Raw genomic sequence first — 26,665 nt, 5'->3', positions numbered from 1 at the left:
AGGAAAAATAACAGAGGCAGGTGAAAACTGAAGTGTAGGCCAAACTAAACACAGAGAACCACAGGCGGAAGAGACTGCATGGCTCAACAGGGAACACTATTTGGCAGAACACTATTGTAAAGTAGCAATAATTAAAACTGGCCATTACTTTTCTTACATTGTTTTAGGAACTTTACCTTTGTCTGGAACATCCATAAACAAAATGCTAGTTTGGGCAAGCAGAAGGGAAAGAAACTAATTCCTGGGCTCTAAGTCACCAAATCAGAATCTCTACAGCAGAGATCTGGCGAATGATTCCTTGCTTAAAACATAAAACAGCCTTACTATGTAGCTCAGCCTGGCCATGAACTCAAAGCAAGCCTCCTATCTCGACTTCCCAAGTGCTAGAATGACAGGCACGAACCATCATGCCCGTGTCCCCAAGTAGCTCTTACCACTTTTCAGAAATGTAGGGACCAATATACTGGGATTGGTAAACTTTGAGCGGATCAATTTTTCTAAATCAGTTAATAGTGTAAATGTGCTACCACCACCCAGTGAAACACACACTACATATAACAATGGTACCAGGACAAGCTTACCATCATGTACCAGCCATTAACAATGAAAGTATACACAGTTTTAATTTGTTCTTACTTAAATTCCCTACAAACAGGAAAATGCTGCTAAAAATACACCTTTAATTTTCTTAGGATCTTAACATTTGGTTTTTATCTACCATGTGGTTTTAAAAGTCCTTAACTTTTCTCTGTTGATAGTCTAGAAAGTATATCTACCTTTCTGGTGTATGCTCATTTCCCCATAAGAATACTTTGATCTTCTAAGCATGTATCAATTTTATACAAATAAAAACTTAAAGGGCATTAAAAACAAAAACAAAACAAAGGAATACTTTGATCTTTACATTGTACCTTAAAATATAACAGTTTTGAAAATGCAAATAGCTGGGCAGTAGTGGCGCACGCCTTTAATCTCAGTACTTGGGAGGCAGAGGCAGGCAGATTTCTGAGTTTGAGGCCAGCCTGGTCTACAAAGTGAGTTCCAGGACAGTTAGGACTATACAGAGAAACCCTGTCTCGAAAAAAAAACCAAATCCACCCCCCCCCAAAAAAGAACCCCCCTCAAGCAGGTACACTTCTGAGTATGTCTGTGTGGGGATTTCCAGCGACAACTGGATCACACGGGTTCCGACCTGATCACTGAGCAGATCCTTTGATAGGATCACAGTACAACAGAATTGATAGGCTGCAAGTGGAGAAAGGAAAGGAGTGGAAGCCACCTGGAGGAGGTCATCACTGGTGCATGCCCCTGGGAGCTAGTGCAAGGATACAAAGGATACAAAACTTTCTAAAAACAAAACCCTGGTCAAGGGTCTAGGAATGTGTTCTGAGGTTGGTAATTCCAAGTTATGAAGGACGGGAAAAACTTGAATGGTGACAGAAAGGTAAGGTATATGGGAGCAATGAAATATGCTTCAGATTTTCTCTCCTCCCTGTCCTGCTGTATAGACTTTAAAGTTCAGAGCTTTAAATTAAGCAGTAGTAATACTACTATACCTAAAATGTATCTCATTTGTAAACTTAAAAAGATTCTTATAAGCTTCGGGGAGTCCACTTGAATCCACCTCTCACAGGTCAAACGGATTCTAGGTAAGTACTGCCAATCAACAGCCTGTTTCCTTCCCTACCAGCCAATTCCTGAGGGTGGGAGCACTTCTTTCCCTGGTCCTGGGACCACCCTCCCTTCTCCAAATACCAAGGTCATGTGCCTTAAAGTTTCAACTGTACACCCAAGAAAAAGCTTTTCTCCTAAGCTCCTTAACTTTTTCTTCTGCCCAGGTGTTTCTTGCACCCAGAACAGCTCCAAAGCACAGATGCTCCTCAGGTATCCTCACAAACTGCTTCAACTGGGCCTTCACTTTTCTAGCCCCAGATGGTCCTACAGAGCTTGGATAGCATCCTGCTCATCCCAGATCCAGTCAACATTCCAGCTTTTTCAACCCTCCCCAAATAATGGTGCCCCAATGTCAGCAAGAAGTAGTTACCTCTTATTCATTTAGGACCAATAAAAGGCTGGGGTATTGGAATTCAGTGTTAGTCAGGGTTCTTTAGAGTCACAGAACTTAGTCTGTGGGTAAGTCTCTATGTAGTAAGGAATGGGTATGGGTAGTCTCTATATAGTAAGGGAATTTGTTGATGACTTACAGTCTGTAGTCCAACTCCCCAACAATGATCAGCAGCAGCTGTGAATGTAAGTCCAAGGATCTAGCAGTTGCTCAGTTCCACAAGACAAGCAGGCAGAGAGAGCAAATCTTCCTTCTTCCAATGTCCTTATGTAGGTCTCCAGCAGAAGGTGTGGCCCAGATTAAAGGTGTATGTACCATGCCTGGATCTGGGATTTGCTTTGTCCCAAACGACCTTGAACTCAGAGATCTCCCTGTCTAACTCTTCCGGGATTTATAGCCACTATGCCTCAAGATCTCCATGCCAAGAGTCGGGTCAGAAACTTGTATCACCCAACCTCCAGATTAGGATCACAGGTGAGCCTTCCGATTCTGGATTATAGTTCATTCCAGATATAGTTAAATTGACAACCAGAAATAGCCACTACAATCCACCCCTTGTCAACCTGACACAAATATCTCATGTCCACAAGCAAGGTCATGAATATGCCTGTCTTAGTCAGGGTTTCTATTTCTGTACAAACATCATGACCAAGAAGCAAGTTGGGGAGGAAAGGGTTTATTGAGCTTACAGTTCTGCATTGCTGTTCATCACAAAAGAAAGTCAGGACTGGAATTCAAGCAGGTCCAGGAATCAGGAGCTGATGCAGAAGCCATAGAGGGATGTTCCTTACTGGCTTGTTTGCTTCCCCTGGCTTGCTCAGCCTGCTCTCTTACAGAACCCAAGAACACCAGCCCAAAGGTGGTACCACACACAAGGGGCCCTGCCCACTTGATCACTAATTGAGAAAATGCCCCACAATTGGATCTCATGTAGGCACTTCCCCAACTGAAGCTCCTTTCTCTGTGATAACTCCAGCATGTGTCAAGTTGACACACAAAACCACCCAGTATAGGTACATGTTTTACATACCAAAGCAGACCTGTCCTCCAGTTTCTCCCATTATCCCTCAGTCCCTGTTACAGGGGATACCTGACCTCTAGCCTAGGGGTTGCACTTCCCCTCCCCAAGAAGCTACCTTATTTAATGCTGACATTTTGGTCTCTCCACTTCCTCTGCATCTTTTCTCTGGACTCAAGCTTTCTCTCTTACCCTCTCTGTTTTCCTCCCTATGACAGGAGCAACTTCACTGACACCCGGCCCTTCTTGGGACCAGTGAACTCCAAAGTCCTGACTGCTGCTTCCCAATAAACCAAAATTTTGCTTGAATTGACTCTGGACTCTTCCTTATTTCCTGGTCAACCCAACTGCTCCACCAGGCTCCCTCCACCATGATGGACTTACCTCTGGACACATGAGACAAAACAAATCTTTCCTCCTTTAAACTACTGTTCTTGGGTACTTGGTCACATTGTCGCAAAGGTCTAATACAATTTGAGACTAATAATTGAAGTACCTAATGCACACTAGACACTATATAAATTTATCTTGCTGCTTATTACAACAATCTTATTAGGCAGGTATTAATCCATTTTACAAATAAAGACTGAGGATGTGAAACTTCAGTGTTCATCAATGACAAAGTCTCCAACCACAATCTAATTGTGTGAAGACCAAGTGATGTACATACTCATTTGGGCATGATGGCTTACACCTCTACTGCTGGCTCTGAGGAAGTTAGGGCAGGAGGATCTTGCCTTTGAGAACAGCCTGGGCTATAAGCAATGAGACCTTATCAAAAAAAAAAAAAAACAATAGTGGAAACAGCTGGGCAAGAGAACCAACTCAAGTTTGAAGATAGCCCGTTACAAGTGTCTATGAGGCCAAGCAAGGGCTAACAGTAAGACCTTTATCTCAAAACACCAATAAATTACCCCAAAGCAACAAAAATAGTGGAAAATTAGATTATATAAAAATGCATACACTGAAACCAGTTTGCCTGTCTCCAAATGGTTCTTGGCCACCTTGCACTCTGTCATCTACAAGACTTACAGGTCACAAGTCTCTTTGGGATCACCATTCTGTATTATTTTTCTAATGAAAAATATAGTTTCCCTAATTAAAAGCTTATGTGCATAGGCATTGGCTAACATGCATAAATCTCTGAATGTGATTCATATCATCACCAAAACAAGTGTATACAAGATGTGCTGCTCCTTCTTGGATGCAGCTAGTCTATTCAGCTGCTAAAAAGAGCGACATTTATTTACAGTTTGGCAACATTAACAATTTTGTTTTCTTTTTAAGTGTGGTAATGGTATTGTGGTTGTGCTAAAAAACAAGATCTTACTTTTTACAAATGGGTAACAAAGTTTCAAATAAACTATCTGGGATTTGAGCCAGAACTATCTGGGATGGAGAGGGGATGGGGAAGACACTGGGTATAGGTTTAGATAAGATTGGTCCTATGTTGGTTAATTGTTGAATAGGTGATCCATAGATGGGGGTTCATCCATTGATGGGAGTTTAGCACCTGCTCCCCTCCGCACCTGAGGGGTTTTGTTTTGCTTGCTTTTTTGAGAGTATCTTTTTTTTTTCCTTTTTTTTTATTGATATATTTTTTATTTACATTTTTTTGAGAGTATCTTAATGTAGCTTACTTAGGTTGGCCTTGTTTTCACTGAAGATGACCTTTGACCTCTTATATCCGGCTGCCTCTGGTGATCTGAGATGAAAATAATGGCAAGCCCGATATCATACCAACTTTACTTCTATTTACTCATTTAAATTTTCACAGTTTAGGAAAAGAGAGTACATAAAAAACTAGAGAAAAGCCATGATAATAATATGGTTTGATGAGACCTATGAATGCTGCCAGTTTTAACTGTTATGCTATCCATTCTATGACTATTATTTTTATAACAGAAAGCATAAAATAAAATTATTTATGGAAACACTCATTCCTAGTACATCACCTTTGATTTTAGTTTTTACTTTTTCTAAATATGCAGGTCAAGACTGTGCCCAATCTCACACAACAGAAAAAAAAAACATTTTTTTCATCTTTTTAATCCATTACCTGCTATGCACACCCTGATAGAAAGCCACTGTACTAGAACACATAGGACCTGTAAGTAGAAACTAGCCAAGAGTAATTAGTAGAGGCATAAGCATAGCAAACAAGAAACCAAACTGAGAAAAATGTCTTCACAGTAGGTGTTCAGTAAGGACCTTGAATGTACGATGTGGCCATACTATCTCAGGGCAGGGAAGTATCTCTCCAGCCTTTGGTGTTACTGGGCTGGAGACTGTGGACAGACTGAACTCCTAGGCTAGTAGCCTCATTTGGTCTACCTCTAGCTTTCTCTAGTGACATAGCTACCACCTCCAAGCTTCACTAAATGACAAAATCCAGGAAGCACTAGTATAAGCTACACCCTCTGGATCATTGGTTAAAAGCTAGATAAAAGTATGAGGCAACAGAAGAACAAATGACTTTCTAGGAAGTGCTGGTTTGTGGCTGGGTGTGGCAGCAGGCCTGTAATCCTAGCACTCATAAGACTGATTCAGGAAGACCAAGACTTCGAGGCTAGTCTGGTAAGTTCTAAGATAGCATGGACTTCACAGTCAGGTATTGTCTTTAAAAAGAAAAAAAAAAGGAAAGAAAGAAAACAGCTGCTTTGAAAAAAATAATTACTATCCACATCCACAACCTACCTTATAAAGTTATAAAGTTATAGAAACAGGGTCCCACCACGCTGCCCTGGAGTTCACTATGTAAACCAGGTGGGCCTCAAACTCACAGAGATGTACCTGCCTCTGCCTCCCAAGTGGTGGAATTAAAGGTGTGTGCCCCACACCTGGCCTAGGAAGTCTTTTTTAAATTATTTGTGTGTTGGGGTGTGGCATGTGTGCCCCAGGAGCACATGGAGGTCAGAAGGCAACTTTACGAAGTAGGTTTGCTCCTTCTACCTTATGGAGTTTGAGGGAGCAAACACCTTTACAGGCTCAGCCACCCCAACAGCCCCCACTTAGGAAACCTTATGTATCATCCTAATACCATTCATTAGGTAAAAGGTAAACTCCAAACACAAACATCAGCTCAGTAGAGAAATGGGGGAGGAGATGCTAGGGAGGAACAAAATCTAGATTCTTTGTGTTGGTGCTAAATACATTCAAGGTAAATCTGAAATAAACTTCATTTGTTAAGTTCAAAAGAGAGGTTGTGAAGTGCTCTTAGATAAAGTTTAAAGGTATACTTAAAGTTGTATAAAAAAGGTCAACTGTTAAATAAAAAAAAAAAACAAAAAACAAAAAACAAAACTACCTGTCAAGTTGAAAGCAACTTAATGGGGACTAGCCCAGTATTGTCAGCTCCCAGGACTGCACTTTCCAGGAAACCACCAGCAAGTTCTTCTAATCGCTTCTCTTAATCTTCCTAAATCCATAAAACAATGTCCAAGCACTTCCTGCTCTCAGGCAAATGGAATCCCTTGTTAATCTAAAACTGGCAAATTTGTTGGTTCAGGAGCACAATGTAGCATTCTGCAACTAACCAGTCTTCCATGTATGGTGCTTAAGGTTCCTTATTAATCAGTTATTGTCTATATTTATGAAATACTAAGGCAGCTTTTGTGCTTTTCTATAGGATAACAAACATCCTATAAAAGTTATTTTTAAAAGTTATGTTTAAAAATTTTTTTATTGCATTTATTTATTGTATGTGTGTGTGCCTGCATGTGCATCCATACACGTGAAGTGAGAAGACAACGGTTCTGCGTGTGACTCAGCTGTCAGGCTTGGTGGCAGGTACCCTTACAAACTGAGCCAACTGTCAGGTTCTTCATGTAGTTATATAAATACACTGTTTGACTAGATCTGAACTCTGCAAGACTGATGACCCAGTAACAATGTTACCTTCCTTGGGCAGAAAAAACCTTTTGGACAAGAGGTGTTTCTAATCAAAAAGACAACATGAAATGGGTGAGGAAGTAGAGAATGCCTCAAATAGCTCTGGCTGGGATTTCTCAAATGAGGAAGAGAATACAGGTTTTAAGGATAGAAGGATGTAGGTACATATACAGTTTTGGTTTGACACCGTCTCTCTATGTAGTTCTGGCTATCCTGGAACCTGCTACGTAGGCCAGGCTTAAGACAAAGATGCCCCTGCCTCTGTCCCTGAGGCCTGGGACTAAAGGCATGCACTGCCACACCAGGCCCTAACTCTATTTTAAATTGTGAAATGCCATGACTCACGGGAGAAGCATTAAGGAAATTGTAACTTTTATAATCACATGTACAGATAAACAGCAAAACTGAAATTTTTACATTCTTCCTTGAAACTTTCAGATGAAGTCTTTTCCTCTCAGTGACTGGTGTCTTTATTTTCAGGCATTACAGAGTGTGCCTAAAACTAAGAGCACAGCTTTGTGTCGCTAACAATGACATCTGAGTTGTTTCTTTGCTCTGTTTCCTGCCACAGAAGGCCAATGCGGTAAAAAACAAGTATTAATTCTTGAACAGTGCAGGAAAGGTAAAGGTATAAAACATTTTTTTCAAACCGTCTTCTAAACCACAAAGGTCCTAACCTAGTATAGGAGTGTAATTAATGTAATGATGTGATTTTAAGTATCGATGTCCAAGTCTTGGGAAAAAGGGCTTTCATGTGACTAACACATGATCCTCAACAGTTTACTGACATTAGAACAGGAAATGGAGCTTATCAGAAAGGTTAATTCTTTTAGAGTGGAATTTCTCAACTTTTATATATGTGCTTGTGAATTTATTAGCTAGAGGGGACAAAGCCACTAATAGAAGAAACAGTGTCTCCCAAACTGTTCCCATGGAACTGTATCCAGATCACTTATCTTACTACAGAAATACAGACACGTCTTCCCACCATTCTCTGCCTTCATTCTTCATGTCAAAACCCTGACAGAAATATAACTCTTCAAAATGCTTATAAACAGGCTGGGTGTGGGGGTGTGGTCTTTTATTCTAGCACTAGGGAAGCAGAGACAAAGTTCTGTAAATTCGAGACTAGACTGGTCTACAACGTGAGACCTTTAAGACAGACAGATAGAAAGCAAACAACAACAACACCAAACCAACCTAACTCAGAAATACTGCAGTCTCATAAATATTTGTGAGCTTACTATATTAACAGGTTTGGGGATGAAAAAAAATTCACATCAACAGCCTATGGCACACCTTGACTATATAACTGGTAATTCACATTCCAAGGACAGTACTTAGTTAGAAGGAAAAGGGACATGGGACATGACCTCATTAATGATCATCTATACTACAGCGGCCTAGTTGGTTTCCCCGGGTATACTTTACTCTTTGATCTGTCCTGCTTTATATTACCATACTCCTCTCGACAATACCACCTGCAAGGGTTTTCTCAAGAAGTTTCAAAGACCTAACTATCACATGAAGTTTAAATTTTTCAACTTCTAGTCTTCTGAGGTTATTCACCTGCTCAACTGTTTCACACGTAATATGGTTTCCTTCTGCTAGCCCATTTTGGAGGGAGAAAGATCCAAGCCTAATTCAATTACTCATTCTCTAACTGAAATGCAATCTGGCTATCTTGAAAGAAGAGTCACTAGTTCTCATGACATTCCTTTAGCATCAGCTTCCCCAGCAAACTGGCAGACGCATCCCAATGTGTTTTCGAGATTACCATTCCAAAAGAGCTGTTCATATTCCCAGCTGCCCTTTGGTGATAGGAGAGTCGTCTTTTGCGGTTCGGGAGTCTCTTGTAGAAAAGGGAGAGAGAGAGAGAGGGTTCGACAGTTTCAAGCTATGGAAGGAAAAACTAAAGGAGGCAAAGGGGAAAGGTCTGTGCTCTTTACTTTCTTTGGAAAGAGTAGAGAAGGGAAGAAAGAGGAGACCCCCCCAAGAAACGAACTCCAGAGGAAGGTCAGAATAAAGCCGTGGTGCTCTCGAGGTAGGACATACGGGGTGGGGGGTCCTGGATGAAGGAAAAGAACCGTCATCTTCGGGAGAAGGAATGGTTACCAACAACGCGAAACAAAGGGGCTGGCAGTCGCAAAGAGGGAGGTTGGACTATGAGAGATCCGGGGATCTCCAGAGGGCGAGCCGCAAGTTAATGAGAAAGAACACCACACGTCCGTCTGAGGACCCGCCGAGGATGTGGTTGCTAAGAGGGACGAGGCAGGTGCCGGTAAAGACTGAGGAACAGCCAGCTTCACATCTAAGGACGCGGGGGCGGGGAAGTGTCTTTGAGTGGAGTCGTGCCCCGAAGCGAGACACGCTTGCCAGGGCGGTGCTCTCCAAGAATGGAGATCCGGGCCGTGCGAAAACCGTTGGGGCACCGGCATTTCCCAGCCCTAGCCTGGCTTCCCCACACACTCACCGCGTCTGCTCCAAACGCCACCGCTCCAGCTGCAGCTACCGGCCGGCGCAGCCGCACTGAGCGCGCACCGCCCCACGTGACCCGCAGGGGTGCCTGCCCACGTGATCAGCAGAGCTCCCACCCCTTCCTCCTCTCTTCTCTCCGGTTGGCCGGCCCCGCCCTCGGCAAGATGGCCGCGCCCTGGCTAGGTGCGCCTGGTCTCCAGATCCTAAGTATGAGTTCGTGTCCCGGGAGGTTGTTTCCTCTCGGCTCCAGGTCGTTTTGTTCCAGCGCTACTTCCTCTAAGCCCCTGAATGCTCAGAGATTGGCAGAGAAGCTCCGAGCCCAGAAACAAGAGCAAAAGGCGAAAGGAGTGCGGGTGAGTCTGGAGAAGCTCAACTCCCGAGAGGCGATGCTCTCACGGCTTTCTGAGGTGTGGGGTATGGTTAGCCGGTCGTGTAACCGCAAGTAAATCGGTGTTGAGATTTTTCTGTGTGATAGTTGGAATGCCGCACTTTTGCCACTGCCAGACTCAGACCCAAACACCGCGTGGGTATGCAGATGACAGACGGCTATGTATGGTCCCAAAGGAAACATGAATCAAGTTCTGCAGTACAGCCGTTCCCTGCACGAATTTCCACCTAAATCTCACTTAAGGCCATTCCCAGCGCTTCACTTTTTCATTAAGCTTTTCCACCCTTCTCTCTCTTTAGGTGCCTACAAACCCCGTTCAGCGGAGGGTGCAGGAACTAGTGCGATTCACACAGCAGCTCCAGCGAGTGCACCCCAATGTGCTTGCTAAGGAACTGAGCCGAAGGATTCTCCACCAGGACAACGACCTTGTGGTCATTAATAAACCCTATGGTCTCCCTGTCCATGGTAAGAACCATAGGGGCAAAGGAGAGGAACCTGCTGCTGCTTCCTGTTCCATGTAGGGTCACCTCTGAAGCCTTATTTATGAGACACTATTGAGTTCAAGTTAACTTAACCTTATTATCCCATGTACGTGACTACTGGTAACACAAACCAGTGTCTAGTCCCCACTTCCAAATATCTGACAGTGAGCTGTATGTAGCCTCCCACAGGGATGATTGCAGAGAAATATAAAAGCTGAGTTCTGAACTGTGGGCTGTGTGCAGCCTCCCACAAAAATTGCTGCAGAGAAACACAAAGAAGCTGTTTGCTGGCAGTCTAACAGTTATTTTCCATCAAAATGGTTTTAAAAAAATGGGAAACAGTGAGCGTCTGTCATCCCAGGTCTGGGGGAGGATCCGGTGTTCAGATCAGCCTCAGCAAGAGCAAAACCTCATTTCAAAATGAGAGAGGTAGAGAATCAAGAACAAACAAAACTGGGAAAGAGGAGATAATATACAAGGTTGGGGGGACGGAGGAACAGTGTATTTGTGTGTTGGACTGTACCTAACACAGCCCCAGAGGGGCTGGAACTTAATAGTTGTCCTGATGCTGTTGAATGCTCTGATGGGGACGGCTGAACTGAGTCAGAATGGAAAAGAAAAAAAAATACATTTGTCAAAGATCTGCAGGAGGAAAGTAAATATTTTAGCAAAAAATATTTTAGCTGGAATAAATGACTCTGTGGAAGTTCCTCCTAGATTTCCTAACGGATTTTTGCCTAACTATTCTCTGCTTAGGTTTTTAGCTGTTGAGGATAATTTGTTTTGGGTATTTATATTTTATAGATAAAGCGGGAAAGGTCGGATGGTGAGTACAGATAGTAAAATCCAGGGGTGTCTGATCTTAGCCCATCATCTTTTTTTGTTGTTTTGTTTTGTTTTGTTTTGTTTTGAGACAGGGTCTTTGTGTAGCCCTGCCTGTCCTGTAACTCTGTAGGCTTCAAACTCGAAGAGATCCCCCTGCCTCTGCCTTCGGAGCGCTAGGATCAAAGGTATGCACCACCATCACCCAGCTGGAACCCATCTTCTTAGCTTCTTAGCCCTCCTGTGGAGTGTTCCAGTAGAGCTTCTCGATCCCACGGAACCTGAAGAGAGAGCCACGGTGTTTCCCAGACATATTGCTTGAGGCCTCGGAGTGCTCGTTAAAATACTAGTTCTGAATTTGTAGTCTGAAAATGTTGGTCTGCGTTTCATTTTATAGCTGAGATCTCTGGACCTGTTAATATTAGTAACCCTCACCATGTGTTCATAGCACAACTGTAGAAAATAGGGACGATTGTTTGAACTGTCCAGATTGAAAGGTGATTGTTATCTGAGACTGAGAGATTGTTCTCTCAAGTAGAGTTCTTCAGCCTCTCTGGCTCTTTCCTTCGTAGGTGGCCCTGGAGTCCAGCTCTGCATCAGCGATGTACTGCCCATCTTGGCAAAGATGCTTCGTGGCCACAAGGCAGAACCTTTGCATCTGTGCCACCGTCTGGACAAAGAAACCACGGGTGTGATGGTTTTGGCTTGGGAGAAGGACATGGCACATGGAGTCCAGGAGCTGTTTAGAACCCGCCAGGTGGAAAAGAAGTACTGGTATGAGGCCCAGTACTGTCAGTAGGGTGCAATGGAGGAAGACATCCCTTTAATCTGTCCACGGCACTGCAGAGCTGTTAATAGAGGTCACTGCACTAGAACTCCTGATGATAGAAAGAGTATATGAAACAGCGTGGTACTTAGAATGTTGAGTGATACAAGAGTGCTTATGTGCACACACATATGTAAACATTCAGCAGTCAGGGTTCTTTTTCCGTCACTCCCTGTTTTCTTTTATTGAGATAGGGTGGTTCACTGAACCTGAAACTCAGTGTTGAACTAGCTAGCCTCCAGGTTCTACTAGTCTCTGTCTCCTTGAACACTGGGATTGCAGGTGTGAACTGCTAAAGCCTGGCTGAGCCATCTCCTCAACCTCCTTTGGTTGGTTGGTTAGTTTTGATAAAAAGTCTTACTTTGTAACTCTGGTTGGCCTGGAACTTGCTACATAGATCAGGATGGACTTGGAGTCCCAGAGATATACCTGCTTCTCCCTCCCAAATGCTGGGTAGAAAGGTCTGCACCACTGTACCCAGTGCTGTTTTTTTGTTTGATTGTTTGTTTTTTAAAGAACTTATTATATATAATAATATATAACATATATATATATGTATATATATATATATATACACACATATATATATGGCGAGTATACTGTTGCTGTCTTCAGACACACCAGAAGAGGGCATCGGGACCCATTATAGATGGTTGTGAGCTACCATTTAGTTGCTGGGAATTGAAATCAGGACCTCTAGAAGAGCAGTCAGTGCTCTTAACTGGTAAACTGTCTCTCCAGCCCCGCAGTGCTGTTTTTTAAACATTTATTTATTTGTGTTTCTCTGTCTGTCTGTCTGTCTGTCTGTCTGTCTGTCGTACTTGGGCACAGGCTTGCCACTACACATGTAGTTTGCTCTTCCCTTCCATTATGTAGGGTCCAGGGATCAAACTGAGAGTGTCAGGTTTAGCAGCGAGTATCTCTACCTGCTGAACCATCTCGATAGTTACTGACTTGCTTTTTGAGACAGGTTTCAGGTAGCTCAGTCTGACCTTGACCTTTGCCCTGAGCTTGAACTTTGGTCTTCCTACCTTTATCTTCCGAGTGCTGGGATCACAGGCGTAAATCTCCATACCTTGTTCTGCATCAGTGTTTTTTAGAGCATATTCCTTTAAAAACAGACCTGCAGATTTGAATAGTTTGCATGTTAAACATTCTTTAGTATTCTTTTGAAATTTGTTTTTATTTCACGTGTATGTGGGGGTTTTGGTCTCTGCACCACATGCTTGCCAGAAGAGGGTACTGGATCCCTGGAACTGGACTTACAGATGGTTGTTAGCTGACATGTGAGGGCTGGGAATTGAAAGCCTTTCAAGGTCCTCTTCCTCTGAGCTATCTCTCCAGCCTCCTATTTAAAATTTTAACAGTACCTAAACTGCTCTCCAAAAATGTGTGAGTTTCACTTCTCACCAGCAGTGGTGAATACACACTCCCCCTCTGTCCGTCAAGGCATTTTTAAAAAGCCACTTAGATAGGGCTTTTGTGTTTATTTTCTGTTTGAATTTCCCTTTCTGAAAAGAGACTATTTCTCCTTGGCTATTTTCCTATTGGATTGGATTATGATTTTATACTTGATTTATAGTATTATTCTATGCTTTGAATTTTGTCCTTTTTGTTTCAGAAATTGTGCATGAACTTTGTGATCAAGGGAGCCCTTTAAACATCGGTCTGGGGTCTGGAGAGATGGCTCAGGGGTTAGGACCTTTTGCTGCCCTTTCAGCTGTTCTGAGTTTGGATCCAAACACCCATAACTGACAGCTCCCAGCCACTCAGAAGCCCAGCCTCAGGAGATCCATTACCCACCTCTGGCCTCGTGGGCACCTGCACTCCTGTGATAGATACAGATATACATACATAGAAATAAAAATGTTACATTTTGGGCAGAGAATCTATATGTCTATGACTCATCCACTGTGGTTCTCATTCATACCTGATATCTGTGAGTTTAGCACCAGACCTTTTAAAGTTTTCAAGGCTTGAATCAGAGGCCTTGTATTTCTCCCTCTGGCTCCCACCATTCTATTTTCTCTATAAATCTGCTACTCTAAGCACATCGTGAGAGAAATCATACAGAATCTGAACTCTATGTCTAGCTTAGTTCACTTAGCATAATGTTTTCAAGGTTCATCCATGTAGTAGTACATGTCACGATTTCATAATTCTTCTATGATATTTCTCCACTGGTCCATCCTGGGCTACTAGTACAAACACAGGGACGCTAATACTCAAATATACCTTTATATACCCAGGATAGAGAGAGCTAGGGCACCTAACATGCATAAGACCACAAGTTTGATCCTCGTGTGAAAGTATAGCCAGTTCTGTAAATAAATGGAATTCACAATCAAATTACTGGAATAATGGTATAATGATATAGTGCCTCCCTGAGAGCTAGATACTTCTAAGCTGAAATCATGCATACTGATTGTAGAATACTTTGGGGGGGGGGGGAAATTAAGTGATCATTCATGGATATGCACCATGAAGAGAAAACTAAGATACTAGGATTTAATATTCTGTTTCCCTTCTGATTATAAATGGTAGCGGGATATAATCACATACTAGGTGAACAAACAGATTGTGACAGAATGACACAGTAAACTGTCTGTGTTTACTGTCCCTACCTATGTGTTAGTCAGAAAAGTCAGAAAAACTACAGCCATAATTCAGTGGCCTGTTCTAAATCTCTTTCACATAGACAAGAAGCTGTAAAAGTGTAGTTAAGACAGTCCTTTGAGAAAGGTTCTAAGCCCGCAGCTCCCAGCAGCTCTGCCTGGCTTTTGTGGCTCAAGCAGCCATGCGTGTCACCCTTAGGGCCATCACAGTACGTGTTCCCCTGCCCTCGGCAGGAGTCGTGGATATCCCCATCGTGGAGAAGGAAGTTTCTGGGCCTCAACAACACCACAAGGTAGGTTCACTGCCTCCTGAGGCATTGGGTTTTTCTCTCTTCTTGGGAGTCATATCTTGGTCTCTTTGGCTTCAGATGACACTGTCCCCGAGTTACCGACTGGACGATGGGAAAATGGTAAAGGTTCGGGCCAGCCGGGATGCGCAAGTCGCTGTAACTCAGTACCAGGTGCTTAGCAGCACTCCCTCCTCTGCCCTTGTGGAGCTGCAGCCTGTTACTGGTAAGGACCACCATGCTTTGTCCTTCCCTATTCTGAGCCACAGATACTGTGTCTAGGCTGTGGGTATAGTTGACCTGCATGACCCTGAGCTTCTGGTGCAGATCTGAAGCTAGGGTTTCTGTGGGAATGATTGTGGGAAACAGAATAGATGGAATATATTTTCTATCTTACACTGGCATTAAACTGTGATTCTCAGCCTCATAAGTCCTGGAATTATAGGAAGTTGTGCCCAGCTTCAGGAGAACACAGTTTGAATAGCTTTATTTAAAAACATATGAAGCATTTATCAAATAAAAAAAAAGAAAGCCGCCAGGCGGTGGTGACATACATCTTTAATCCCAGCTCTTGGGAGGCAGAGGCAGGTGGATTTCTGAGTCTGAGGCCAGCCTGGTCTACAAAGTGAGTTCTAGGACAGCCAGGACTATAAAGAGAAACCTTGTCTCAAAAAACCAAAAAAAATAAAAAAAAAAAAGAAGAAAGCCATTTGATCTAGTAATTCTATTCCTGGGTATATAAAGGTATATTTGGGTATTAGTGTCCCTGTGTTTATAGTAGTAGCCCAGGATGGACCAGTGGAGAAATAGCATAGACTTAGAAGAATTATGAAATCGTGACATGTACTACATGGATGAACCTTGAAAACATTATGCTAAGTGAACTAAGCTAGACATAGAGGTCAGATTCTGTATGATTTCTCTCATGATGTGCTTAGAGTAGCAGATTTATAGAGAAAATAGAATGGAATGGTGGGAGCCAGAGGGAGAAATACAGGCCTCTGATCCAATCCTGAGCACTACAAAAAAAGAAAGAAATGTGCAAAATAATAGTTTACGATTATATAGTAAAATTATTAATAAGTGGGGGCAATAGTAAACTGTAAGGTCATGGTAATATCTGTCCAGAGTACATATGTTTATTTTCTGAACTTGATGGTACTTCACAACTTTGATTCCATAATTCCTTATTGTAATTGGTACTGCTAGTTTACTACGCTTGATTTAATATGACTTGAAGCAGGTGTCGATAACATCATTTCTATTGGTCCTCATAAGTTCTTTCCTTTCTCTCCTAAGGAATAAAACATCAGCTCCGAGTTCACCTGTCCTTCGGGTTGGATTGCCCAATCCTTGGGGATCACAAGTACTCAGACTGGAATAGGTTGGCCCCTCAGGTAATACTGGTTGTATTAGCTTTCTGATACTGTGGTAAAACACTGAGACCAGGGCAATTTATATATGAAAGAGTTAATTTTGGCAACTGTCCCAGAGGGATATGTGTCCATCGTGGTAGGGAAGCATGGCAGCAAGCAGCCAGCATGGTGGGCGGAGCTCATGTCTCAAACACAAGCACGAGGCAGAAAGAGAGCAAACTGGGAGCAAAGCCTTAAGCTCCCAAGGCCCACCCAGGGATATGCTTCCTCTGGCACAGCGGTTCTCAACCTGTGGGTCGTCACAGCCATCGGAAAACACATGTTTTCTTAGGAACTGAGATAAAGCTCAGTAGCAATTACAGTATGAAGGAGAAACAAAAATAATTTTATGGTTGGGGTCACTACAACATGGGGAACTGTATTAAAGGGTCTAAGCATTAGGAAGGTTTAGAACCACTGTCCTCACAATATCTAAATCTCTCCAAACAGCACCACCGATTATGGACCAGATGTTCAAAAGCCCAAGACTGTGGGCAGACATTAATCTTTCCAGTCACCGTTGCTTTAACTCAGTGTCCTGTTTAACAAAATAAGAGAGGGAACTTCCCCCCAACCCTTGGTTTTATGGTTTTGGATTTGAAGAAACTATTTATTGAAGTAATAAACCAATAAATGGCCTTGCCTTCAGCGTTTCAATCTGGAGCTCCTTGGCCTTTTTCTGACAGGATTTCATGGTATAGGCCTGGTTGGCCTTGAACTCCCAGAGATCCACCTGCCTCCATCTCCCAGGTGCTGAGATTAAAGGAGTGAGCTCGCCAGGCAATGGTGGTGCTCACCTTTAATCCCAGCTCTTAGGAGGCAAAGACAGGCAGATTTTTGAATTCGAGGCCAGCCTGTCTGTCTGTTCTGTAGAGTTTGTTCCAGGACAGCCAGGGCTACACAGAGAAACTCTGTCTCAAAAAAAAAAAAAAAAAAAAAAAAGGTGGGGCCACCATATGCAGGAAGAACTTATTTCTTTCCTATTTGTTTTGAAGCAACATTGGAATTTATTAGTAAAGGTTTTACTATAGATACAAACAGGGGCATCAAGAAAGAGGGAGAAGCCAAGCGGTGGTGGCGCACACCTGTAATCCCAGCACTTGGGAGGCAGAGGCAGGTGGATCTCTGAGTTTGAGGCCAGCCTGATCTACAGAGTGAGTTCCAGGACAGCCAGGGCTACACAGAGAAACCCCTGTCTCGAAAAAACCAAATCCAAAAAAAAAAAAAAAAGAAAAAAGGAAGAGGGAGAAATATATACATTTAGGAGGAGGACAGACCTTAAGTAATAGAGGGTTCTCAAGAAATGTGATATTTACATGTCTTAACAATAGCAATAAATGTAATTTTCAATGCTCTGAAATGATTATTCAAAGCATGTAGAAGATTTTTAAAAAGCCCGAATGTTTTGGCAGATTTATTTTTTTTTTTTCTTTTGTTAAAACCCTGAAGTAGGTCATGACAGAGAAGTATTGTATCTAGACTCTGGAACATTTTCTAACTTTTAAATGTATCAGAGTTGTTACTGTCTTCAGAGAGCCATGGGATATGTTGTTAGAACCTTACATATTGTTGGGAACCTGTGATAAAGTAAAAGCTACATTTCATGCTATCTAAAGAGCCTTGGGGAGATTTTATTTTTATTAGTTAATAGTAACACCCATTCCTTAAAAGGCCAGAAAACTCACCAATAAAAGTTTTCTCTGGTATGGTTGGATTTTTCTTACCTAGGTTCTAAGCCCTTTCTAGACATACCCCCTTGGCAGGGTAGCTGTTCCTGAGTGGTTCAGGGGTTAGCGCTTTGCTAGTTAAAGACAGACAGTCATTGGGTATGCTCATGAGGCTGTGACTTTGCTCTGTGTAGAAACTTTCTGCTGGCACACTGAAGAAGCTGGGACTACAGCAGTCAAAGGCCCGCTACATCCCGCTCCACCTGCATGCCAGGCAGCTCACCCTGCCCGCTCTGGGCTCCAGGACAGAGGACCTCCTCCTGGCCTGCAAGCCTCCTCACTTCTTCGCATGTTCTCTGCGCCGTCTGGGCTTAGATATGCCAAATCCGGATCAAAGCCGAGGCAGTGAGGCCAGGCATGGAGAGGCACGGTGAAGACTCTCGGGCCCCGGATCTCTGCTGGATTTATTTCATGGATTCTGCTAACTTCTCACTTGGAGCAGACGACAAGAGCCAGGTGGGATAAGTTAAAACACTTGGCCGCTCCAGGACTTTTAATGGAGACTGAAGTCTTATTTGTGGCAGCCAGGCTGTAATGTGGGAAAGCCTGCTGGAAGTCTCTGTAGGCCACCAAGATGGAGGAGCACCGAGGAGGCAGCAGATTGAGCCGTAAAGGAGAGGCAAAGGATGGAATCTGTGTTCAGGAGCCATCCTCATCCAACAGGACGGAAAGCTGAGCTCTCAGGAGTGCTCCCTTGGAAAAATGTCAAGGACCCAGGGATTTTGTCACCTAGCAGTGAAGCTGTGGAAGGCTTGTTTGGGTGCGGCAAACGACAGGCCTAAGTGAGTGAAGCCGGCAGGGCGGAAGGCAGTGGATGGGACAACAGACCATACACACAAACTGTCTAAGGGTTACGAGCTCCAGTTGATTGTTGCCCTGTGGGCAAATTTACTATTTTCTTTTAGAGAACCAGGAAATCCAGATATTTCTGTGAAATCTCCCAATCTATTGCTATCTAAATAAAAACATTTTAAAATATGTGTTTTTAATTTTTTGAGATTATCATTATACATTCCCTTTTCCCTCCAAACCCTCCCATGTGTCCTGCCCTTCCGCCCAGTCTTTGACATCCATGACCTCTCTTTCTTTCTTTTTTTTTAATTCGATATAATTTTTTATTTACATTTCAAATGATTTCCCCTTTTCTAGCCCCCCACTCCCCGAAAGTCCCGTAAGCCCCTTTCTCTTCCCCTGTCCTCCCACCCACCCCTTCCCATTTCCCGTTCTGGTTTTGCCGAATACTGCTTCACTGAGTCTTTCCAGAACAAGGGGCCACTCTTCCTTTCTTCTTGTACCTCATTTGATGTGTGGATTATGTTTTGGGTATTCCAGTTTTCTAGGTTAATATCCACTTATTAGTGAGTGCATACCATGATTCACCTTTTGAGTCTGGGTTACCTCACTTAGTATGATGTTCTCTAGCTCCATCCATTTGCCTAAGAATTTCATGAATTCATTGTTTCTAATGGCTGAATAGTACTCCATTGTGTAGATATACCACATTTTTTGCATCCACTCTTCTGTTGAGGGATACCTGGGTTCTTTCCAGCATTTGGCAATTATAAATAGGGCTGCTATGAACATAGTAGAGCATGTATCCTTATTACATGGTGGGGAATCCTCTGGGTATATGCCCAGGAGTGGTATAGCAGGATCTTCTGGAAGTGAGGTGCCCAGTTTTCAGAGGAACCGCCAGACTGATTTCCAGAGTGGTTGTACCAATTTGCAACCCCACCAGCAGTGGAGGAGTGTTCCTCTTTCTCCACACCCTCTCCAACACCTGCTGTCTCTTGAATTTTTAATCTTAGCCATTCTGACTGGTGTAAGGTGAAATCTCAGGGTTGTTTTGATTTGCATTTCCCTAATGACTAATGAAGTTGAGCATTTTTTAAGATGCTTCTTTGCCATCCGAAGTTCTTCAGTTGAGAATTCTTTAACTCTGTACCCTTTTTTTTAATAGGGTTGTTTGGTTTTCTGGAGTCTAACTTCTTGAGTTCTTTATATATATTGGATATTAGCCCTCTATCTGATGTAGGGTTGGTGAAGATCTTTTCCCAAATTGTTGGTTGCCGATTTGTCCTCTTGATGGTGTCCTTTGCCTTACAGAAACTTTGTAATTTTATGAGGTCCCATTTGTCAATTCTTGCTCTTAGAGCATATACTATTGGTGTTCTGTTCAGAAACTTTCTCCCTGTACCGATGTCCTCTAGGGTCTTCCCCAGTTTCTTTTCTATTAACTTCAGAGTGTCTGGCTTTATGTGGAGGTCCTTGATCCATTTGGATTTGAGCTTAGTACAAGGAGACAAGGATGGATCAATTCACATTCTTCTGCATGCTGACCTCCAGTTGAACCAGCACCATTTGTTGAAAAGGCTATCTTTTTTCCATTGGATGTTTTCAGCCTCTTTGTCGAGGATCAAGTGGCCATAGGTGTGTGGGTTCATTTCTGGATCTTCAATCCTGTTCCATTGATCCTCCTGCCTGTCACTGTACCAATACCATGCAGTTTTTAACACTATTGCTCTGTAGTATTGCTTTTAATTGGTGTGTGTGTGTGTGTGTGTGTGTGTGTGTGTGTGTGTGTGTGTGTCTGTTTCTCAGTGTGCATTCCTAAATACATAAATGCAGCCTGCTAAGTCTGTATAATGCTGCTTGCAGTGTTTTCAGGGCTGGCCATTTGGTGTTGTCTAGTCAGCTGGTGTGCTCTCTCCTCCCTCCCCTCCAGCACTGTTTAGTTGCCTGTTGTTCTCTGGGCAGGGTTAGGGCCGCATGCTTTCTCCTTCCACGTTAGCACGTCTGCTGGTGTTCTCCTTGTTCAGGCCCTCCTCGGCAGCCATGGTGGTAGGACTTCATGGATGTGGCTTCTGACATTTCTAAGAGACATGGTCTCACAGCAAACTCTGACCCTCTTGCCTTTACAGTCTCCTTCCCATGTTCTACAATGATCCCTGAACCTTAAGAATAGGGGTTGTGTTGTAAGATGTATCAGTTGGGACTGGGCTCCACAACTCTACTTTCAATCAGTTGTGGTTTTCTGTAATGGTATTCATCTGTTGAAAGAGAAGTTTCCTTGATGAGGGGTAAGAACACTTATCTGTGGATATAAAGACAAATATTTAGAATGCAGCGGGGTGTATGCTGGTTTAGTTTAGTAAAACACCCAGGCTGGGAATAGGTACAACTGCTTGCTGTGCAAATCTGAGGCCCCGAGTTCCATCCTCAATGCCCATTTAAATGCCAGGCACAGTAACACGTAGTGCTGAGGATACAGAGACAAGGATCCCTGGGACTGTCTAAAACTCTAACGCTTGATTGAGAAAGACCATGTCATCTCATCCTCTGGCCTTCACACATGTACCCACACGTGTACACACACAGATAGGCATGTGCACTCATGCACACACAGGTAGCTAAGCATATATTTGTAGGCTGAATTTGTGGATCTGTTTAAATGGGTGATTTAGACATTTAGGGAGAGACTTTCTTGAAAGTTGTGTTTGACATTTCTGCTCTATGCAATGCTTGGCTTTCTAGGGGTGGCTTTGGTTAATTCATGACTGTGATGATACCAGTGCTGCCATTTCCTAAACTGGCACAACCTTAGTGCTGGCTTGAGAACTTGCTACGTTGGCTTTCCTGTTCAGTGTCACCATGAAGTGTCATGAAAGTCACACTGCTATTGTCTGCTAGCTTTCAAAATTTAATTTTGTATTTCTGATACAGGGTCTCACGGCACTGAATTGAGAAAATGCCTCCGTAAGATTAGGGTGTAAGGTATTTTCTTAGTGATGGAAGAGAGCTCAGCCCATTGCGGGTGAGGCCACCCCTGGGTTCTAGAAGAAAGCAGCCTGGGAAGCCATGGCAAGCCAGTAAGGCAGCGTTCCTCCATGGTCTCTGCATCAACTTCTGACTCCAGGATCCCGCTCTGTTTGAGCTCCTTTGCTGACTTCCTTCAAACAGCGAATGGACGTGTAAGCTGAATAAACACTTTCCTCCCCAGCTTGCAGGCAGCACTGCAGCAGGCAGCTAGAGCATGAAGCTGAGAGATCACATCTTCAACCATAAGCACGGCTGGGCGGTGGTGGCACACACCTGTAATCCCAGCACTTCGGAGGCAGAGGCAGATGGATTTCTGAGTTCAAGGCCAGCCTGGTCTACAGAGTGAGTTCCAGGACAGCCAGGGCTACAGAGAAACCCTGTCTTGAAAAATAAAAAACCAAATAAAAAACCATAAGCATGAAGCAGAGAAAGGAACTGAAAGTAGATTGAGAGTATGAATACTGAAAACCTGCTCATGGTGATGTGTTTTCCAACAGCAAGAGTACTACGCCATCTCCCCAAACAGTGCCGTTAACTGGAAGGCAAGTATTCAGATACCCAAGCCTATCCTACCCAGGACATATCTCATTCAGAACACCACAGGGCTTTAATACATGACTTTGGATGGAGGGAACATGATTCTATTGTACAACATTAAGAGCTACTCTTTTATTTTTAAAAATGATTTTAAAATCTAAAAACTGGTCTTTACTCAGATTATGTCTTAGTTTTCTTTCTTTTTTCTTTTTTTAAAAATTGAATATATTATTTATTTACATTTCAAATGTTATCGCTTTCCTGGTCTCTTCCCCCCCCCCCCCCCCCGCCCTGCGGAAACCCCCATACCATCCTTCCCCCCTGCTTCTGTGAGGGTGTTCCACTGCCCACCCACCAACTCCTGCCTCCCTGCCTTGGCATTCTCCTATACTGGGACATCGAGCCTTCATAGAACCAAGACCTCTCCTCCCGTTGATGCCCTACAAGGCCATCCTCTGCAACATATGCAGCTGGAGCCATAGGTCCCTCCATGTGTACTCTTTGGTTGGTGGTTTAGTGCCTGGGAGCTCTGGGGGTTTGGTTGATTGATATTGTTCTTCCTATGAGATTGCAAACCCCTTCAGCTCCTTCATTCCTTTCTCTAACTCCTCCATTGGGGACCCCGTGCTCAGTACAATAGTTGGCTGCAAGAATCCGCCTCTGTATTTGTTAGACTCTGACAGAGCTTCCCAGGAGACAACCATATCAGGCTCCTGTCAGCAAGCACTTGTTGGTATCCACAATAGTGTCTGGGTTTGCTGACTGTAGATGGGATGGATCCCCAGGTGGGGCAGTCTCTGGATGGCCTTTCCTTCCGACTCTGCTCCACACTTTGTCTCTGTATTTCTTCCCATGAGTAGTTTGTTCCCCATTCTGAGAAGAACCACACTTTGGTCCTCTTTCTTCTTGAGCTTCATGTGCTCTGTGAATTGTATCTTGGGTATTCCAAACTTTTGGGCTAATATCCACTTATTAGTGCATACCGTGTGTGTTCTTTTGTAATTGGGTTACCTCACTCAGGATATTTTCTAGTTCCATCCATTTGCATAAGAATTTCATGAAGTTATTGTTTTTAATAGCTTAGTAGTACTCCACTGTGTAAATGTACCACATTTTCTGTATCTATTCTTCTGTTGAAGGACATCTTGTTATGATAAACATCATGACCAAAAGAAACAACTTGGAGGAAAGGGTTTATTTCATCTTATAGCTTACAGTGTATCATCAAGGAAAACTAAGGCAGGAACCTGGAAGCAGAAACTGAAGCAGAGAAACAATTCTTACAGGGTTCCTTTCCATGGTTTTGCTCAGCTTGCCTGTGCAATCCAAGGCCACTTGCCCAGGGGTGACACAGCTTGCCTACAGAGGGCTGAGCCTGCCCACATCAATTATTAATCAAGAAATTGCTCCTCAGACTTGATTTCAGTTGGTTGTAAAAATCACTAGATTTGGTGGTCACATAGCTGAGTAACATGTTGTTAGTCTGGCGCGGGCTTTGATGTAGGCGTCCCTGTAATGTGGGTTATGCCAATGGTTGCCTAAGTTACCTTTCAGAGATGTGAAGGCTTTCTTGCTGACAGCAATGCCCACTTAGACATGTGTCTGTGGATGGCTAGGATGATTAAAGGCTTGGCATCTCTCTCTTCACACTGAATCCACTTGCATCCAGATGTTTGCTCAGCTCAGCATGCAGACATGTTCATCACTTAGGGAAGTGTTTGTCCAAGATTGGAAGTCTTAAACTTTTCTCTTTCCTGTCTTGAAGGGCAGGAAGAGTTTGGCTCCAAAGGCCAATGGATTATTTCTATCCTATCCAAAATAAGTGTCAGTCCGATGTTCTCAGTATCTGCGAAGGCAGTACAAACTTGCAGCTACATGCTTAGCCACTATGAGGATAGTTCTTCTGTCACTGGGAATCACTGAGTAGCAACTAGAAGTTTCTCTTCTTCTTCTTTTTTTTTTATTCTATTTTTATTTTATTTTTTTTATTCGATATAATTTTTTATTTACATTTCAAATGATTTCCCCTTTTCTAGCCCCCCACTCCCCGAAAGTCCCGTAGGCCCCCTTCTCAGTCCTTCCCCCTTGCTTAAGGATAAAAGGGGCCAAACCATAAAAAGCCAAGATGATCTTTACTGGAGACAGCCTGGCATCGTCCCCTTTGCTGGCATTCTGAATAATCTTCCTTGCCCCCATCCTCAGCTCATTAGGCACCTTTTCTATTGGCAAAGAAGAAAAGGTTCAGTAGCACTTGATCATCTACAACCATGGTGCCCGAGTTCGACAGTGGGCTACACAGGTCATTTGCTTGTCTCTGCCATCTGTGCTTCTCAAGATAACAGGGACAGGAATATGACACCTAGAAAATACCACTAATCGGGTTTGATTCAGAAACAGATGGCATGGGCCCTGGTTTGATGGGTGTTAGGAGAACTCTCAGGTACTGCTGTGCCTATGTTCTAGGGAGAGTCGGACCTTCCTGTTGGAACTTCGCTCACTGCAGTGTTTGGGGCAAGGAAAAGAATTAAATCCTTCTTTCTCCGTGTTCTCTTATACCTGAGAAAGGGTTTAAATATTTGTCTGATCCTTGCTGGGTTGGCCTGCTTAAGCAGTGGGTCTGGCTGCATAAGGTGACATCTGTAAATTGTCACAGATAAGTAGGAGGACATGTTAGTGTGGCTCGAGAAACTGGAGTTAAACAGCAAAGGAACCCGTGACATGCCTAACATGAACTTCGCCTGCTTAGACTGTTGTTCAACGGCAGTTAAATCATGCAATTAATGTGTGAAGATGGTGTTTCCTTCTTTCTTCCCCCTTGAAGTTCTACATGCACATAGTTAACAAATAAGAAATTATGGTAAGAAATGCCGGTTCACTGCCCAAGTGGAGCTTCTCATAGAGCCATCTGTGTCTCCGAGTATTCATTCTCCAGACTCTGAAGTGGGTAGTGGCTCGCCCAAAGCCCACGCGGAGAGCAGTACCTTGCCTCTTAGGTATTTGGGGTTTTTACAGTCTGGGACTGCTCAGCGTAAGCCTACAAATCCTTTTCAGCCTTCAAGCTACATGTGTCTTTACATCTGATAGCTGGATCTCCTGCTCGATCAGGGCTCCTGCCTTGCTTTGATTCGAGAGCTCATGCGGTGCCTTCTCATTTGATTGGCATCCAGGCTTTAGAAGGGTTCCAGGTGGACCCCCTGCTGAGCTCCACTTTCATCTGCAGATACAAGCGAGCTTGGATGCCTCCCGCCCCCCCCCCCCCCCCGTGTGTGTGATGACACAGTCCGTCTCTTTCCTTGGTCTTTCTTTGAGCTCTAGATGTCCATGTTTATCTGCCATGGCCGCAATACTCATGGAACTCCCCCAAAGCTCCCTCATATCATGTGTTGTGACAGGAAACATTTGTGAACTCCTAAAGGATCACCAAGGAGCCAAAGTCGATGCGATTTGCATTTGGGTCAATCAAATGCTTGGTTCAAGCTCAGTCTTGGGCTCCCCACCAGCCCTGACACAGCTGACACAGCAGGTAGGTGGAGCCCTGAACCTAGCTTTAGGCGAGCATTTCTAGAGGCAAGAAGGGGGTATCCAGCCTGGTACACATCACAATGGGGCCCCTTTAACATAATTGGCTGGTGCTGGGAGCCAAACCCTAAACTTCTGCTTTTCTCCTGATTGGTGGTTGTTAGGAAATGAAGTGTCAGGGGCAAGCTCGTAACCTGGAGGTGCAGATTTGTTGGGTAATAACATGGAAACTGGTGCTAGGCACAGGCCTAGTTGGGAGTAGCCTGGAAACTGGTGCTAGGTGCCAGTTTGTTAGTTAAACCTTAGGTCAGATTCTCTGAGATAGAATCTGAACCCAGCAGATTTGGTCTCTCGCATACAGACCAGTTATTACCTCACCACATCTCCACAGGCCTCCTCCTCCTCCCCTACCACTGGCATAGTTAAATTTTGCCACTAGAGTCTTGTCTTCCCTCATACCTGTCCCCAGATCCAGTTGGTCTGTGTTGCCATTTGGATGTTCAGTATATCCCTTTCCCTAAAAGCTCGTGTCTTGAAAATTTGGTCCCAACTGTTAGTTATTGAGAGATGATTAGATCAGGAGAGCTCTAACTTCACCAATGGGTTAATCCACCAGAGTTCATAGACAAATGGGTTGTTAGGAGGGGCAGGGTCTTGATGGAGGAGTAGGTAACTGGGAGCATGGGTTTGAAGGTTCTTTTTAAAGATTTATTTGTATATTCTATATAAAAAAGACACTGTCGCTGTCTTCAGACACACCAGAAGAGGGCATCAGA

The 26,665-nt window shown here is 43.6% G+C and overlaps 2 protein-coding genes across 4 annotated transcripts in view; one reads left to right on the top strand and one right to left on the bottom strand.

Annotated features, from left to right (window-relative positions):
• The window catches only part of Fam118b (family with sequence similarity 118 member B), a 49,962-nt gene extending 40,429 nt beyond the window's left edge, over positions 1-9,533 (bottom strand). For both annotated transcript variants that reach the window (XM_052188729.1, XM_052188730.1), the window contains exon 1: positions 9,448-9,533. The gene's annotated coding sequence lies outside the window, so the exon portion shown is untranslated. The remainder of the gene's footprint in view (positions 1-9,447) is intronic.
• A 47-nt stretch (positions 9,534-9,580) lies between these two features.
• Rpusd4 (RNA pseudouridine synthase D4) lies at positions 9,581-18,992 on the top strand. 2 transcript variants are annotated; one of them, XM_052188726.1, is made up of 7 exons: positions 9,581-9,805; positions 10,140-10,305; positions 11,717-11,918; positions 14,785-14,878; positions 14,954-15,098; positions 16,172-16,269; positions 18,149-18,992. In XM_052188726.1, the coding sequence occupies exons 1-7, from the start codon at positions 9,617-9,619 to the stop codon at positions 18,386-18,388; spliced, it is 1,134 nt and encodes a 377-aa protein (XP_052044686.1). In that variant the 5' UTR covers positions 9,581-9,616; the 3' UTR covers positions 18,389-18,992. The 2 variants fall into 2 exon arrangements, with proteins under 2 accessions (XP_052044686.1, XP_052044687.1); XM_052188727.1 differs by lacking the exon at positions 14,785-14,878 and having other exon boundaries at positions 11,717-11,901.
• Positions 18,993-26,665: the final 7,673 nt, after the last annotated feature.

This window comes from Apodemus sylvaticus, chromosome 7, assembly GCF_947179515.1.
Source record: "Apodemus sylvaticus chromosome 7, mApoSyl1.1, whole genome shotgun sequence".
Classification (NCBI taxonomy): domain Eukaryota; kingdom Metazoa; phylum Chordata; class Mammalia; order Rodentia; family Muridae; genus Apodemus; species Apodemus sylvaticus.
This window is presented reverse-complemented; position numbering and strand designations above follow the sequence as displayed.

Excerpts from the sequence above, each read along its gene's own strand:
- Rpusd4 (XM_052188726.1), top strand. The coding sequence starts at position 9,617 with ATGGCCGCGCCCTGGCTAGGTGCGCCTGGTCTCCAGATCCTAAGTATG. Across the intron at positions 11,919-14,784 it reads CAGGTGGAAAAGAAGTACTG|GGCCATCACAGTACGTGTTC; the intron begins GTATGAGGCCCA and ends TGTCACCCTTAG. Across the intron at positions 14,879-14,953 it reads GGCCTCAACAACACCACAAG|ATGACACTGTCCCCGAGTTA; the intron begins GTAGGTTCACTG and ends CTTTGGCTTCAG.